The sequence below is a fragment of the Rhynchophorus ferrugineus genome, unplaced genomic scaffold, assembly GCF_030347505.1.
Source record: "Rhynchophorus ferrugineus isolate W39M unplaced genomic scaffold, kcgeb_rfMv2 rfM5, whole genome shotgun sequence".
Classification (NCBI taxonomy): domain Eukaryota; kingdom Metazoa; phylum Arthropoda; class Insecta; order Coleoptera; family Curculionidae; genus Rhynchophorus; species Rhynchophorus ferrugineus.
This window is the reverse complement of record NW_027472584.1, coordinates 9,986,961-10,002,868: the sequence shown is the minus strand read 5'-3', so window position 1 is coordinate 10,002,868 and position 15,908 is coordinate 9,986,961. Positions and strand designations below refer to the sequence as shown.

The 15,908-nt window shown below is 31.1% G+C and overlaps 3 protein-coding genes across 5 annotated transcripts in view; 1 reads left to right on the top strand and 2 right to left on the bottom strand.

Annotated features, from left to right (window-relative positions):
* Positions 1–2,075, bottom strand: part of stol (voltage-dependent calcium channel subunit stolid) — a 66,445-nt gene extending 64,370 nt beyond the window's left edge. For all 3 annotated transcript variants that reach the window (XM_076405303.1, XM_076405302.1, XM_076405304.1), the window contains exons 1-2: positions 1,857–2,075; positions 1,248–1,329 (exon numbers count right to left, since the gene is read on the bottom strand). In XM_076405303.1, coding sequence (XP_076261418.1) covers positions 1,248–1,329; positions 1,857–1,936 — 162 coding nt within the window. In that variant the 5' untranslated portion in view covers positions 1,937–2,075. The remainder of the gene's footprint in view (positions 1–1,247; positions 1,330–1,856) is intronic.
* HUWE1 (HECT, UBA and WWE domain containing E3 ubiquitin protein ligase 1) overlaps positions 1–15,908 on the top strand; it is a 158,327-nt gene that overhangs the window by 67,562 nt on the left and 74,857 nt on the right. The window lies entirely within an intron of this gene.
* LOC143197116 (uncharacterized) overlaps positions 12,448–15,908 on the bottom strand; it is a 60,546-nt gene continuing 57,085 nt past the window's right edge. Inside the window, exons 5-7 of the mRNA XM_076405305.1 lie at positions 15,476–15,569; positions 12,758–13,019; positions 12,448–12,695 (exon numbers count right to left, since the gene is read on the bottom strand). Coding sequence (XP_076261420.1) covers positions 12,556–12,695; positions 12,758–13,019; positions 15,476–15,569 — 496 coding nt within the window. The 3' untranslated portion in view covers positions 12,448–12,555. The remainder of the gene's footprint in view (positions 12,696–12,757; positions 13,020–15,475; positions 15,570–15,908) is intronic.

Genomic DNA, 15,908 nt, shown 5'->3' with positions numbered 1-15,908 from the left:
ATTTCTCGCATTTTTTTGGCAGCATACACTTACCATGTCGACAAAATTTTTTATTTTTTGAAGCTATATACGAATTCATTCTATTCTTTAATATTTTGTGTCATCAGATATATTTTCGCTCAAAATTATTGGTAATCAGGTGGAGCAATGTCTGACGAATAAGGCATGTAGGGTGGAGCATCATATTTAAGTGTTTTCATTATAGATTTTTATGGATTTTTCAATATGTAGTCAACGTTCAACGTTGCCAGATTAAAAATATCATTTGACCATGTTTTTGTTAAGAACAATAATGGTTTTTTTTATAACGTTCAACTTAGAGACATCAGTTATAATTTATAGCAGTCTATAGTACTTATGTACTTATATATTACTAATGCAGTCTTAAGATATAGTTCTACAAGCAATCGAAGCTTGTCAACTACAAGCATCTTTAAATTAAAGAATTCATTTGGCCGAAAACTTGAAATAATTTAGGAACTATAAGCTGATATAGAGTCGACAATGTTTTAAGGTTATATTGTTGACAGATGTCCAATTTTAACTTTATTGATGATTGGAAGTTATTGATGGCATCTTGTTTTATCACACAGTGGAATTTTATCTAAACATATAATAAATGAAGTTATCTCACTATTTTAGATTTCTTTTTATCCAGATTTCAAACTCAAAAAGTTGTTGCTATTTATTTTGAATTAATTTTTGACTTTATAAGAAATAATATAATTGTAGTCTCAAATTAATCACTAATCAGTGAATTAAATCATGTTAGTAAGCTATAAATGTGGAGGATAGAGAGTTGATGGTTGCCACTTTGAATACCAAATCTAGAGCTATTTTTCTCGAGTGGATTTTTGTTATGATAATAACTAATAACGTTGTGCTTATCCATCAATTTCCAATAGGTTGATTAAAACGGATTTTCATCGTAATATCGGGCTGGCAAGTTCACGTGAATAAAAAAAATCGGCATTAATCAACACGATCGAACTAAATTTAGAATCACCATTCAAGGTGATCGCTTGCGTAATTTGGAAAGAACGAAAAAATTGCTCCACTTTTGACAACGCCAGTTGGATTACAAGGGGTTCGTTTTGGCGGGCGCAGTCGCACGAAGGTACGTGGCCTACTATGCCGCAACCGTGTAGGTGCGATTTTTTTTTCACGTGAACGTCGAACAACCCGAGAAAAAATACGTTATAGTAAAATTAATTGTCGTAGAATAAAAACAATAATATATCACTCACCCTTTGTAATTCGTTCATTTTTGTCATCATTTTGCCATATTCCCATAGTCCAACGCCGAATTGTAGAGCCCAATTGCGAACTCTAAAAATTTAAAATTAAAAAAAAATTAAATGATAGTCCAGAAGTGTGGAGAACGAAATGAAATACTAATAGTGATTCCAGATGGTTCTATCGATTAATATAAAAAAAAACTTTTCTCATATGTATCTATATATATATAACTATAAAAACTTTTATATTGAAAAAAGTTGCGATAATGGAAAAGACATGATTGGAAAACTAATGGATGGCGAGCATTCTTATAGAGCTTTAACCCAAAAGCTAGTTGCTAGTTAATTTAGGTTAAATATTGCTTGCGTGTATATATAATTACCGGTATTATTTAAAAAAATTTTGTTCGAATTATGACTAACATTTATTTAAGTGTAATAACAGAATGAGTGATGGAGGGAATATTTTTTAATGTTTTTTTTTGTTAGAGGAGTTTTATTTATTTAAAAAGAACACCGGTATATACTTCTGATGATAAAATGTTATATTATTGTTATAATCGTGAGATATCTTAATAGACGGTCTAGACGTCGGATAGAGTTAAAAGGTCAACTTACTCGTTATGAGGTATATCCTCGTCTTGTTCTAAGAGAGCGGACCCAATGAGGGCCAGCAGGAATAATGCTAGAAGGCCCATAATCACTAACACCCACTGGTAGCACTGGTCTTAGTCACACTTCGGATACAAGATTCGACCGTTCCAGAGTCATTTTTATGGTCGGCGTCTATGAGGGCGCTTACATAGTAAAATTCGGGATAGCTGTAAGCGGGATGGTGGTGGCGATTGTCGCTGGCGCGTAGTACACACCCGACGTCTCGATGAGCGCAATCGCCAGTTTTCGAGTCGATACTCTTGCGATAGCAGCGGGGATGCCATATATTCGAGAGGTCGGAAAATGTACAGAGGATTTCTTACCCTCGTCATAATTAGGACACATTTTTTCCCCTTCTTCTTCTTTAATAGTAATTATTTTACTGGATATACCGTAATTTACTCGACAAAAACTGCCGCACTATTGCTACTCGGAACAAAAAAGAATGTCACAAGGGCCTTTTTAAAAGTCCCGTATAATTATCATCCATGTTTACTGGGTCCGTTTGTTTAAATATACTTAGAATCGTATCAGTGTCGTAGAAACATTGTTATGTTTAATAATTTTTTACAAAATTTATTTATTACATTGTTACTGGCCGTTGCCAACCAACATACAATTTGTCTTCTAGGAGAACCGGTCTTAGTCTCTAGAATAACAGTGTTTACTAGTGATCGCCCTGTGGTCGAAATTTGATATGTTACTAAAACTTGTTTTAACAGTACTTTCAATATGTGATCAGAAATGTATTTAAAATAATAAATGTCTTTATATTAAAATTAGTGTTGGGAACTATCGACTGAAATTGACTATCGACTGTTTAGTAAATGACTAGTTTTTACTATCCACTGTTTCAGACGCTATTTTTGGTTCTACTGATTTTACTACTTTTTACCTGTTTTTATAGGTAATATTGCGATTACTCTCTCGATTTTTATTAAAAAATATTATCGTTCAATAATAAATAAAACATTTATATCATCATCAGATCATTTTTAATTGTCTCACGCATTTTTTTTTCTATGATTAGATGTATGTTTAATTTTTATATCGTATTTATGACTTTGTACATCTTTAGCTTTTTGGTTTTGTTTAAGTTCTATTGTATTCCCTATATTTATTATTGTATATTATCCAAAAATAGCAATTAACACATTAAAATACAATAAAACATTTGTGGGGTATTATTCAATTTCACAGAAAAATTCCATTCCTTTTTACAGATGCACGGAACATACAAATACAAAAGTAATCCTACTTCGCTTAAAATTAAATTATAAATTGCACGTTATGTATTAATATAATAGTATTCAGTAATTATTTTTTCCTTTTCTTTTTTAAAGTTAGTTCGTGAAGGAATATATACATCTTCGTCTCGCTTACACTACCGTTGGAAAATATAAGCACATATAAAATTAACTGCTCCAAGCTATTATCTCCATCCTTTCCTCTTTCACAATTTATACAGGAAAGGATCCGTACATCTTCGTCTGACATCACGAATTGAAAAAAATAGTCCAACCGTTTGACTGAAAATAGTAATTACTATTTTCAGTCGATAGTGTCCAACGCTAATTAAAATATATACAAACTATTTCAAGAACTAACACTTACTAACATTCTTTAAATTGCATTTAATCAAATCTAATTTCTTTTAATACTTATAATAATCAACAAAGTATTAATAAATTTCTTCTATTTATCCTATGTCTTCCCTCTATACAAATTTTATAGTTAGTTTCATTTTAAATCCTGCATATATTCATTACTTCACTTATGTATTCATATAATCCTCATCTTTTATCCATATTTCTCACCTAAAATGTATATTACAAAAATAATGAATACCCCAGGTTGATTAAAAGAATAATTTCTGTACCTAAATTTTCAAATAAAATTGTATTGTTCTTTGCTAAATTATTTCATTCTTCGATCTCGCCCTCTGATGCTCATCTTTAGTTTGTCTTCTATAACTTTCATTTATGTATTGATTTCTATTTTATCTTATGTCCGATGTGTCCCAATTAAAATTCTATGAAACTATTTTATAACTGTTAATATTCTATGTAATATTTATTTTAACTCATGATGCACAAATTAAAGTACTTATTACCTGCCATTATTCGGTTAGAGCTTTGATAAGAAGTCATTTAATAAAGAAACCTGATATTATTCAGAAGCCAATACCACTAAAATTTACAGAAAAATCTTAACAACCTTTAGAATTACTTTTAGTACAATGATACTATGTCTTCAGAACCATATCAATTAATATCAGTCTTTAAGCAGGAACAATGTTTCTTTTTTTCTTTTTCTTCATCATTCGACATCAAATTAAATCAATATTGTGATTTAGAAAATCTAAAGGCCTTGTAAGCAAAGAAAAAGATATACCTTCCGATAAGGCGGGCACATTAATTTATTTTCTCTTCAAAAATTGTAAAATATTTCTTTATGTGACCATATTATTCTTAATTCTTAATAATTCCAACCATACAGGAGTAACCGAAAGTAACACAAAACACTACTTAAAATTAAATAACTTCGTTTAATAATGTTTTAATCATTCGCTTTATTTTAACGAACACTATCTGTTATTTTATTTTATAAGCTTTTAAAAAAAAACTTTTATCCCAGCGAGATTCGATTTTTTTTTGGCCTGGAACCGGGTAGGGGAATCCTGTTACGGATACCTGGTCGGGAAGACCCGCAAGAATAAGCGAGTTGGACTGGTTATGTGGAGACTGCCTCTGGGCTACCCACTAAACCCCACTAAACCACCCAGTACGTTATTGTCGGCAAGCTAAACTCTTAGCCCTGACTGCCATCTGATGGGTTTGTTTATATATTTTGTGTCACCGATCTTGCTATTCCAGGTTGCTTGATTTGGGAGTTTTTCGTTTTATTGGAGTATATTTATTTATAGCGCATATTACACAAAAATTTTAGGCCTAAAAATTATTTCTCGATATAAGCTTCAACAGTGTCAAATTTTACGCCACCAGGTCAGCCCTAGTTTTCTTCAATCAGGGAGGCTAAATTTTCATTATGCCGATTAATATATATAGTCAATTTAAAACAGTAATGACACACGTGACCAATATGTGTCTGTCAAAAATTGTAAATTCATTTTACAGTCAGATAATATTTTCGTTCTCATTTTATTTTACTTAAAAAGAGATAGAATGCTGTTTAACATGTTCGAGTATGTAACCGAATGTGCAAAAGTCGCCCGTTTATAAAACGTCTGCAAAATTCTTCAAAATATTATGATTATGAGTTATAAACCGACAAACGTAGTTTTGATAAATTTCAAGTCGCCGCTATTATCACAAAATATTGAGAATCTGGGTCTTATCGTGTGTACGTTTTGTGGCTACTATTAATCCCATTTAAAATGCCAAAGCCGTTACACAGTCAGACTCAAAAAATTGATTGCGTCTGTAATACGTTACTTCGAGCAGGAACGAGATAATGGGGCCCCCCGTTTACCAGTACAATGTGTTAGAGAGGTTAGCATTTAAATATTAATTGCTGCGGTTTATATTGACAATATTTTTTAGCATGTTGCAGCTGCACTGAATATTTGTACGGACACGGTCTCTAATTTATCGCGAAAAATAAAAAACAATATAACCTTTAATTCGCCAAAAAGAAACCGTCTATGCGAAACGAGTTACAAATCAAGATCAGCTTGATGTTAGCCGAATCAGAGATCAAATATACGAAATGTATAAAAACAGTAAATAGTTTTTCTCAATCGATACATAATTTAATACAATTATTTCAGAGGAAATTGTTAGTCTGGAAAGTATCCATAAAAAGCCCAAAGACATGCAGCTATTTGAGGGATATAGAACATCCCTTCACACACTGTTGCGTAATGTAGGATTTAAGTGGTGTAAAGACAACCCACGAAGGGGTTTAATGGAACTTCCAGACATTGCTTCCAAAAGAATACAATTTTTAAAAACTTATGTCACAATCTCAAAGAAGAATTATTATATGATTTTGTGTACATAGATGAGACATGGGTTTTTCAGAATGGTACATTGGGTCGCTCATGGCAAGGTGATAATAAATGCAGTGTAAAAACATGGAAGTTGATGGAAAAAGGTAAACGTTGGAATAACTATCGATTAGGTTTTGTTAGTCATAACATTTATTAATAATTCATTGCAGACATATAGTTATTCATGCTGGAAACAGGAATGGTTTTATTCCTGGTGCAGAATTAGTGTTTTTCTCTAAGTCCAAGGGTGATTACCATGGAAAAATTAACAATAACTTGCTTTGAAAATCAAGTTTTAAAGAACTTGGAGGAACCATCAGTTATTGTTATAGACAATGCACCATATAATAGTAAACTGGTGGGGAAGATCCCAACAAGTCCATCAACAAAGGCTGCAATTAAGGAATGGCTTAAAGTACATAATATAAGTTTTGAAGAAACCTATTACTATTTTAGAAATAAGCCTGAGAATAGGTATATGGTAAATCAGATTGCTGAACTTTATGACCACAGAGTATTACGTTTTCCTCTTTATCAGTGCATATTTAATCCAATTGAGTTGATATGGGGCATTGCAAAGAATTATTATAATAGACGTTCAGGTCGAGAAGGATATTCAAACCAAAACTGTTTAGATTTATGGAAAGAATCATTGTCGACAATAGCACCTTCTGTTTGGATGAGCTCGATAAAACATATTGAAAACGAAATTCACAAATGCTGGAATCGTGAGCAAGTTATTGATAGATTGGATATAAACCGCTTAGTTATTCACTTGAGTAGTGATTCCGAAAGTGACAGTGATTGAATGAAACTTCATGAATGTTGGTTTATGATTCAATGCTAGTAATTACCAAGACATGGTGATGAGAGAGGAAACAAGTAAAAGTCAGTATATAATTAATACATTTTCGCTGTAGGAAATTGTATTATAGAGTGTGAAAGCTATATAAGAATGTGTGTTATTGTTTAGAATATACATGAACGTTTGGTTAAAATTTATGAGGAGGTAAATAATACTACTAGCAGTTATGGCAAATGCACTAAGGAGAATGCAGTAATTGTCCTGTTCTGGTCTTATCCGAGAGTTGTATTACTTCGATATTGACATGAGAATGGAGTTTGTTTTCATGTCTCTTTGCAATTCTCTTGATGTCCTGAGTGACAGTCGGTATCTGAAGGTATCGGTGTTAGTAATAAGTCTTGAGGTATCTGGATGCACCTAGAAAACATCTCAGGACTTTATTCTTGCAAACTTGTATTGTATTTATATTAAATTTTGCCAAACATCCCCATAATTAAATTCAGTATCTCCATATAATTTTCAATATTTGCTTGTATAATAGCAGTTTATTATGTACGGATAATTGTATTTTTCCTCCAATTAACCAATATATTTTTCTATATTTTAAATGTTTGAGAAATAATTAACACATTTATTTGGGAACAATTTTATTCGAACAAAAAAATTTTAGTTCTGATTATTTTATGCATATATAAATCGTAAGGTTTACGGAAATTGTCAAGTATAACCACATACATATTTGTATAAGTTTTTGATCTTTGAATTCAATTCCATCTGCCATCTAGTTTGACAATAGTTTTAATATCTTCAAGTTAAAACTAATAAGCCATTTATTTTTATCATAATTTGCTACGGTTTTAAAATTACAAAATACTTATTCTAGGATAGACACTTTGGGATGAATATCTATGTCACTGTTTTTAATGTGCACTAAGATGAACTTATACCTTCACTCAACTATATCAATTTTTTTTTATTAATCTCTTGGAAAGTCAACAATCTGCCCGTGGACAATAAGTATTATTGTTTGATTTCCGTTATATAATATCACCATCCTTACATGGAGAAGATCACTTCAGTAAGTGATCTGCTGTACAATATATAATCTAAATCTTATTCTAGATACTATTCTAATTTATTTTAAAGTCTATCCTAACTTATTCTAATGACTATTCTAACTTATTCTAGAAGTTCTTATATTTCACTCTATGTTATTAACCAGTTCGTATGGTAGGTTGCGTTGGAGCCTACGCACTTCACTGTCATCGCGCAACTGTTTGGCGAGTGCATCAGGATGCACTAAATAGTCTTTCAGAGTACTTCGCACTAGCACTTCGAATCACACCTGTTATGGGTTCTATGTGAATATCGCGTTTGAGTGAGTTTGTTGGACACGTATTGTGGGCCATCGACGATGACTCGCAACATTTTATTCTGGAACCTCTGGAGGATATATATATATATATATATATATATATATATATATATATATATATATATATATATATTAGATTTGCTAGTAGTACCAAATGGTTTTACTCTGTTTAATATGCTGACTAAACTATTATTATCTAGAACCTGGATAACTTCAAGATTGAAGTGCTGATGGAGCCTCTGTTCATGTCTTTGGTCGTAGTCTTCGATAAAATCATTGACAGTTTGGAACATTAACAATATCTTGCAGTATCTTGTTTTGGAAGTACTTTTGTATGATATTATGTATTGCATTGGCTAGTACACCCACAGTTACAACACCAAGTCCACACTGTTTTCAGGACTGAATACCTACCTAATAACCAGCATATTTTTTATTATTTAACACCAAGGATCATACCAAAATATTTGGCTGTATTTTCACACGGGACTACGTGTTTATTTATATCTTACTCTTTTGTTGATGAAATCAATATGCAATGATTTATTTTGATGTGCCATTTGTCTTTCCAGCATTGTGTTTTGGCAATAGCTGTTTGTACCTTTTCGGTTGATTCACTGTTGTTATCTCCAATGGCTAGGATTGCAGTGTCATCGGCAAATGTAGCAACAATATTTTCATTGAATGTAGGCAAGTTCCCAGTGTACAGCATATAAAAGACTGGTTCCACTACTCATTGGCATCTTCCTATTTGATTCTGAAGTATCAAATAGGAAAATGGTATCAAATAGGTAGATTTTTGAGTATAGGTCAGAAATTAATGTTTTGAAATACTTTGAAATAATTAAATAATTAAAATTTTAAATACTGTGAAACCTCGTGCCAAACTTTATCGAAATCTTTAGCAATATCAAACAAACAAAAAACAAAAACACAACAATATTGCAGAACAAACTTTATTTTCTTTTAGTGATTTCTCTATGACACTGGTGATTCTGTGAACCTGGTTATTCGTGGAATATTGTTTCCCGAAATAAAATTGATGATCCAGAATAAGATGTTTAGATGTCTCCAATAATTAGTTTTATCCATTTCAATAGAAGGTTTTCAAATAATTAAGTCCCAGAAATAATGGCAATTTTGACCTTTTGGTATTTTTTCTGCAATCTTTCTTCAACGTAGTGTCGTGTTGTATTTACTTACCAGTCATATCCCTAAATATGAAGGAGCAACAATGCCCAAATTTACTGATGATTCTGCCTTCATCGCTGCAAGTAACAATATTAGGACAAGTATAATTAGATTACAAGCGGCTCTCAGTAACATTACTGAGTGGATTCAGATCAAGATTAAGTAGACATATGGATTTCACATACAGAAAAATAAATTACGTGCTAGTGATAAATTAGTGCAAGAGTAATTCCGTAGGTGATTACTGCAAAATATCAGGGCATGGTACTGGATGCCAAACTCAAGTGGAAAAAGCATATTAAAAAGAAACGAGCAGAACTTTGTATGAGGCTCAAAAAATGAGATAGTTGCTTAGACGACAATCACGAATTATCACTCCACAATAAGTTGTTATTATATAAATAAAATTGAAGCCAGTGCAATTATGGGATTGCACAATGAAATTCAATATCAATGTGATTCAAGTTTCTCAGAACTAATATTTTCGCAGCATTGTTAATATCCCATGGACGCCTTACATATACCTAACTGTCAGCGAAGAAATAAAATGGTTTAATTGTACGGAGTACAACTATCAAATTAAGTTTTTGGGATTTTCAGATGAATATTGAGGAAAAATTACTAAGTAGTGAATAACTAGTTGTAATATGTGTGCCAAGTTCTTTTTAAACTAAAAAAATCTTCGAATACATTGCTGTATTCTCTGTAGCATTTGTTCCCTTCTGGATCTTCAAACATTCTGTAATCAGAGGTGGACAAATCTGGACTATCTGGCGGATGGAAAATCGGTTTGGATTCCACGACGCTGTTTATTCATTGAATGTTTTTACCTTTCTGAAGGTTGTCAAGAAACAAAATTCCATGCGCATCCTAAGAAATAGAGGCCACATCATTGCCAGCTGATGTTTGAGTTTTTGATTACTTTGGACGACTTTCAGCGGTTGTTGTACAATCAGCTGATATTTTTTTTGATTCAGGCGTTTCGTAATGAATCCATGCTTTCATTAATCTATATCGATGCAATAAATCCTGTGTATTTCTCTTTATAACAGTACTCTAAATTGTAATTGTAAAATCACTGTTAGTTAAAGGCGCCAATTGTCAATGAAAGTTTGACATGTCTCGTTTGAAACTTAAAACTATTGAATTAGGTTTATGAATGTTCAAAATTGCATATTCACAGCATATTATCGCTACCCTGAAACTATTTCTCTATCTTTTTTGAATGAACTCAACGCTGAATTCCGTATCAGAATTTCCCATATATTGATAATCTCCGGAATGACCTCTAAGTAGTCGAAATATTTTTCTAGATATTGTTTTTCTCACTTATGTTTTTCATCTTTGATATTTAGTCATGCTTTAACAGATTGTTAGCTTTTTTGGTTGACTACCGTTGGTGCGCAAACTTAATTTTTGTTAATGGCGTGAATCGCTTTCGCTTCATTTCATTTGATGCGCCATTTTTTGTTCAGTTGGTACATATTGTATATTTTAATACAAGTTTTTTCAATGACAGGTCGATGTTGAAATGCAATAAAACCAATTGTGTGATAATATTAACGAAATTAATTTTTAATTTCATAATCCTATATATATCCTTATATATGGCATATAACATTGTTCAAAAGTCTGTTGCGATTTCTGACCTTGATACAGATGAATGGTTCAATTTTCAAAAACGATAGGTTGGGCTATGTTGACTTAAGCGACTTCAAAAAAACCCACAAGAAAACGCGTCAAATCGCACAATCTTATGTACCTCCAAATCTCTATAATACGTAGCACTATCCTGTTGGAACTATACCTCGTGCATGTCCACATCATTCGATCCGAGTCAAAAGAAATCGGTGAAACTTAATTGGCCTAATTTAATTATTTTCTTAAAGACAAATAAAGTGATATTTGTGAGAATTTTTAATGTTCTGTTTATTTAACATTATTTGCAATGTTATAGTTTACTATTGAGAAAGTGGTATTGGAAACGTATAGTGATGATTTCAACACAATTGTTAAAAGATGTCTATCTATATAAATATAAAAAATTCCAATAATATGAGATCCTACCTCCATTCGCTTTATTCACCAAACATAACTCTATTTCAGTTATTAAATATTTCGTGAAAAATACTCTGAACTGATTTGAAATTCTTGGTGAAATGATATGTAAACTGTTTTTACACAAAACCCTTAACCTACAATGCAATAATTTAATATTAATTCACATTACTTATGCAACATATAGTGACCTAAAACCATCAGATATTCCTTAGACGAAAATTAAAATATCGTAGTTTTATGAATTTCATCGAAATGAAAGATATTACGTTTCCTACTTAAAATTTAAATGAAATTTTTAAAGAATTTCCTATGATGTAATATTAAAATCTGCTGAAGCACAATTTGGAAAATGTCGAAAATCTGTCTTGAAAATCTAGAAATAGGTATTTTCCTTTCGCCATTCCCTCACAGTATATTAATAATACAAGCCCGTTTTAAGTCTGATTATTTTTATTTAAACACTGGCTGAATATTTGGTTCCTCGAGCACATGTATAATAAATTTATTTCCACGTTATTTATTATTAAAATATTTGATGAAACATGATTTTCCGTCTTATAACGGTATGTTTATATTACGTAAATACACAGGTTTGGGATGAAAACAGGTTGTAATTTAATTAAAAAATAATTCAGCTCATTAAATAAGCCTGAAAATTCCTCATGCATATTTTCGTACATTTTCATAAAACCAGCAAAAGTTCTTAATGTTTTAGATTATATTTAAACTCATTCATAACTCGAATGAATCAATCTTTGTCTTTTCTTATTTCATTCCAAGCAATTTATGTCCAAATTCTAACCATTCTGTTCATACTGTAACTGGACTGAGTAACATGCTTCACATGTCTCATTCAAAATATAAATATAATAATAGTTAAAATTCGATAGATGTAATATCGTTTTTCTGTTTTAAATAATGTATATTTAAAGTTTCAATATTGGAAACATTTTTTTTTAATTTTACATTTTAATATGTATTTTTGCTTTTATTTAATTCAAATTATCATTACCTTTAATATTATTATAATGGATATAATGGAATATACATTATCAAATAGAAATGTGTTATATAAATCAATAAAAATATAGGGATTAAAAAAAAACACACGTTTTTATATAACAATAGGTTATTTATTAAACAACATTAAACAAATGATACTAAAAAATATGTTAATTGAATATTTGAACAAACAAAACACTTATTATTAATAAATAATTTAAAATCTTGTTATGGGTGAATATTTGTTATTATATATTTGGGGGGAGTTATTTTGGGAATCTTCGGAATGATTACTGGATATAGATTTCATACCATACGCAAAATCTTTTCTATAATTACCATTTCCAAAATTCGAACCTAAAATAACGAGATAATAATAATTTATTTTACTAATTCGTGAAACAATTTCGACTGTTTACCTTTTGCCTTCGGCATATTACAGGTTACTTCAGGATGAACAGTTGTGGGCTTAAAATATCTATAATCTGAAGTATATTTGGAGTGTCCTCGATATTCCTTGTAATCTCGCTGAGCTTGCCTATATTCGGATAGCTCACGGGTTACGTGAAGTGTAAGTTTACTTTCGTTTTGTTCATTTTTTCGCGTTAATTCTTGTGACTTTGGTGGCTGTGGCGATGATGATGTCGATGATGAGAGGGCTCCGTCAGGCTCTTGTCTCTCCTAATAAATAATATATTGTTAAATAATTAATGCGTAGATAATTACATAGATATACATAAATATATATATATATATATAACAGGTCAATTCAAATGTCCCCAGCCTGACATATAGATGGCGTTACTAGAATAAAATCCATATGTTTTTTTAGTTGGTCCAAAGCCAAATTTGACAGCTCTAGGATGATTAGTTTGTGAATTATAGCATTTTGAGAATTTTGAACAAAGAGTGAAGCAACTTTTGATATTGCTTAAAATGGTTAAAAAGGAATTTCGCTTGTTGATAAAATATTGATTTTCTAAGAGAAAAATACAGTTGAAGCAAAAACTTGGCTTGATGCCGAGTTTCCGGATACTGCCCAGGAAAATCAACCATCAAGGATTGGTATTCTAAGTTTAGACGTGGTGAAATGAGCACCGAAGACGGTGAAAGCAGTAGACGCCTAAAAGAGGTTGTTGCCGATGAAAACCTTTAAAAATTCCACAAAATGATTTTGAATAACCGTACATTGAAAGTGAATGAAATAACAGACACTCTAAAGATATTAACTGAACGTTTACATCATATCATTCACGAATATTTGGGTATGAGAAAGCTCTGTGCAATGTGGGTGCTTTCAATGAGTTCACTTTTGATCAAAAACAACGACGAGTTGATGATTCGAAATTGAGCAGTGTTTGAAGATGACCAAGCGTAATAAACCCGAATTTTTGCATCGATATGTGACAATAGATGAAACATGGATCCATCATTTCACTCCGAAGTCCAATCGACAGTCATCCGAGTGGACTGCACACGATGAACCCGCTCTAAAGCATGGAAAAACGCAACAGTCGACTGGGAAGGTTATGGCGTCTGTATTTTGGGATGCGCATGGAATAATTTTCATTGACTACCTTGAAAAAGGAAGGACTATCATCAGCGACTATTAGACAGCGTTATTGGACCGTTTGAAGGACGAAATCGCCGAAAACGGCCGTATTTAAAGAAAAAGAAAGTGCTGCTTCACCAAGACAATGCACTGAGTCACAAGTCAGTGAAAACGATGGCAAAAATCCATGAATCTCTAAATCTGGCCCCCAGCGACTATTTCCTGTTCTCAGATCTCAAAAGAATGCTCGCTGGGAAGAAATTTTCGTCGAATGAAGAGGTAATCGCCGAAACTGAGGCCTATTTTGAAACAAAGTACAAATCGTACTACAAAAATGGTATCGAAAAGTTGGAGGGTCGCTATAATCAGTGTATCACCCTTGAAGGGAATTATGTTGAATAAAAAAAAAACATATTTTGTCAAAAAAATGTGTTTTACTAAGGTAGGCCGGGAACTTTTCAATTGATCTGTCATAAGTACATGCTATTTATACACAACAACTTATTTAATTTTGCAAACAATAATATTAAGGCTTGGAAATTTTGTTATTAACAATTTTGATCAGTATCAATCGACCAGATCAGACATGATTGATTTTGATTTTGCACAGATTTAATTTGTTTGTGAATGTTGTTGTTGTTGTAAGTTAAAAATATACTAAGCGTATCTAATGTAAGATGTGCTAATTAAGACAAATTGGTTGAAAAGTCTATTAAGAGGTTCTCTGTATATTTCGTTGATCGTTGCTATAGTAAAATTCCAGTATTAATTCCGGACAAATTGTTTACCAAATTTAGCACCTAGTGACTATTTTCTATTTTTGAATCTGGAAAATTGTTGGATGGAAACTAATTCACTTTAATGGTGTGATGTGATACTTGCTGATATGAGAATTGAACAGAAAACTAGAAAAACCTACTCACAAAAATTGTTTCCTTTTAATGTCATGTATTTATCAGACAACCCTTGTATTTTATTATTAATTTAAACTAACATGCTTATTAATTTATTCATTTTCTTTTTAATTATTTATTATTTTTGGTAAAGTTTAATCGGAATCAAAGGTATTAGAAAACAAAAAGGTAATCCGATATTACAGTTCATCATTATATTTATTCAATATGGAATAATTAATCATATATTTCATATATGACATAATAATCAGAAATCAGAACTAATGAGAAGAATAAATAGCAGTAAGAAAAAACCGGAACATTCCCAATTAATTTATTTTCTTAATATCAACATTTCATAAGAATTTAATAGCTAAGATTCTAGAAATACCAGATAGATTTAAACAAATTTTACGTTAATTAATGATTATGTATATTGTAAATATCTCCGTACTTAATCCAGCTTTCATAAATATTATGATAAGTGAATGGTAAATAAATTAAAACAAAAAGGATATTATATGTTCTAATGAAACTTCATATCTAAATTAGTATTATATAAGACCTTTCCCAAAGTAATTATGAAAATATCAACAAAAAGAAAGTTACCCGTACTAAAACGAAGGAAAACCCTCTTATAATAGCGATTAATTATTATATATATAGAATCGTAAATAAATATTCATTATTACCTCAGTTTTTATTGTTATATCAGGTGGCAAGCTTGTCCATTGATTATCGTCCATGGCATAAAGTCTCAGTTGTTGCCTAATGTTAGCTTTTTCTCTGTAAATTAGATATTTATGTAATATAGTTGAGTATTTACTTTAGCAGTAAACGAAATAAAACAGGTGATTAACAGATCTATGTCGTAAAACTAGGAAGTGTTTATAGTTATGACCCTTGAGAGTTTGTTTTAGTGATTTTCTTTTTTAGTTTGCTTTTGTAGCTTTAAATAATGAATATGTGTATTCAACAATAGAAAGTATTCTAATAATATGTTAATATTTCTATACGTAACAGACTTCGAAATGTATAATGTATGTATTATGCGGTACAATAATAGCTATAGAAATAAATCTACACGTTTTGATAAAACAGGACGTCGCAAATAAATTATACCAA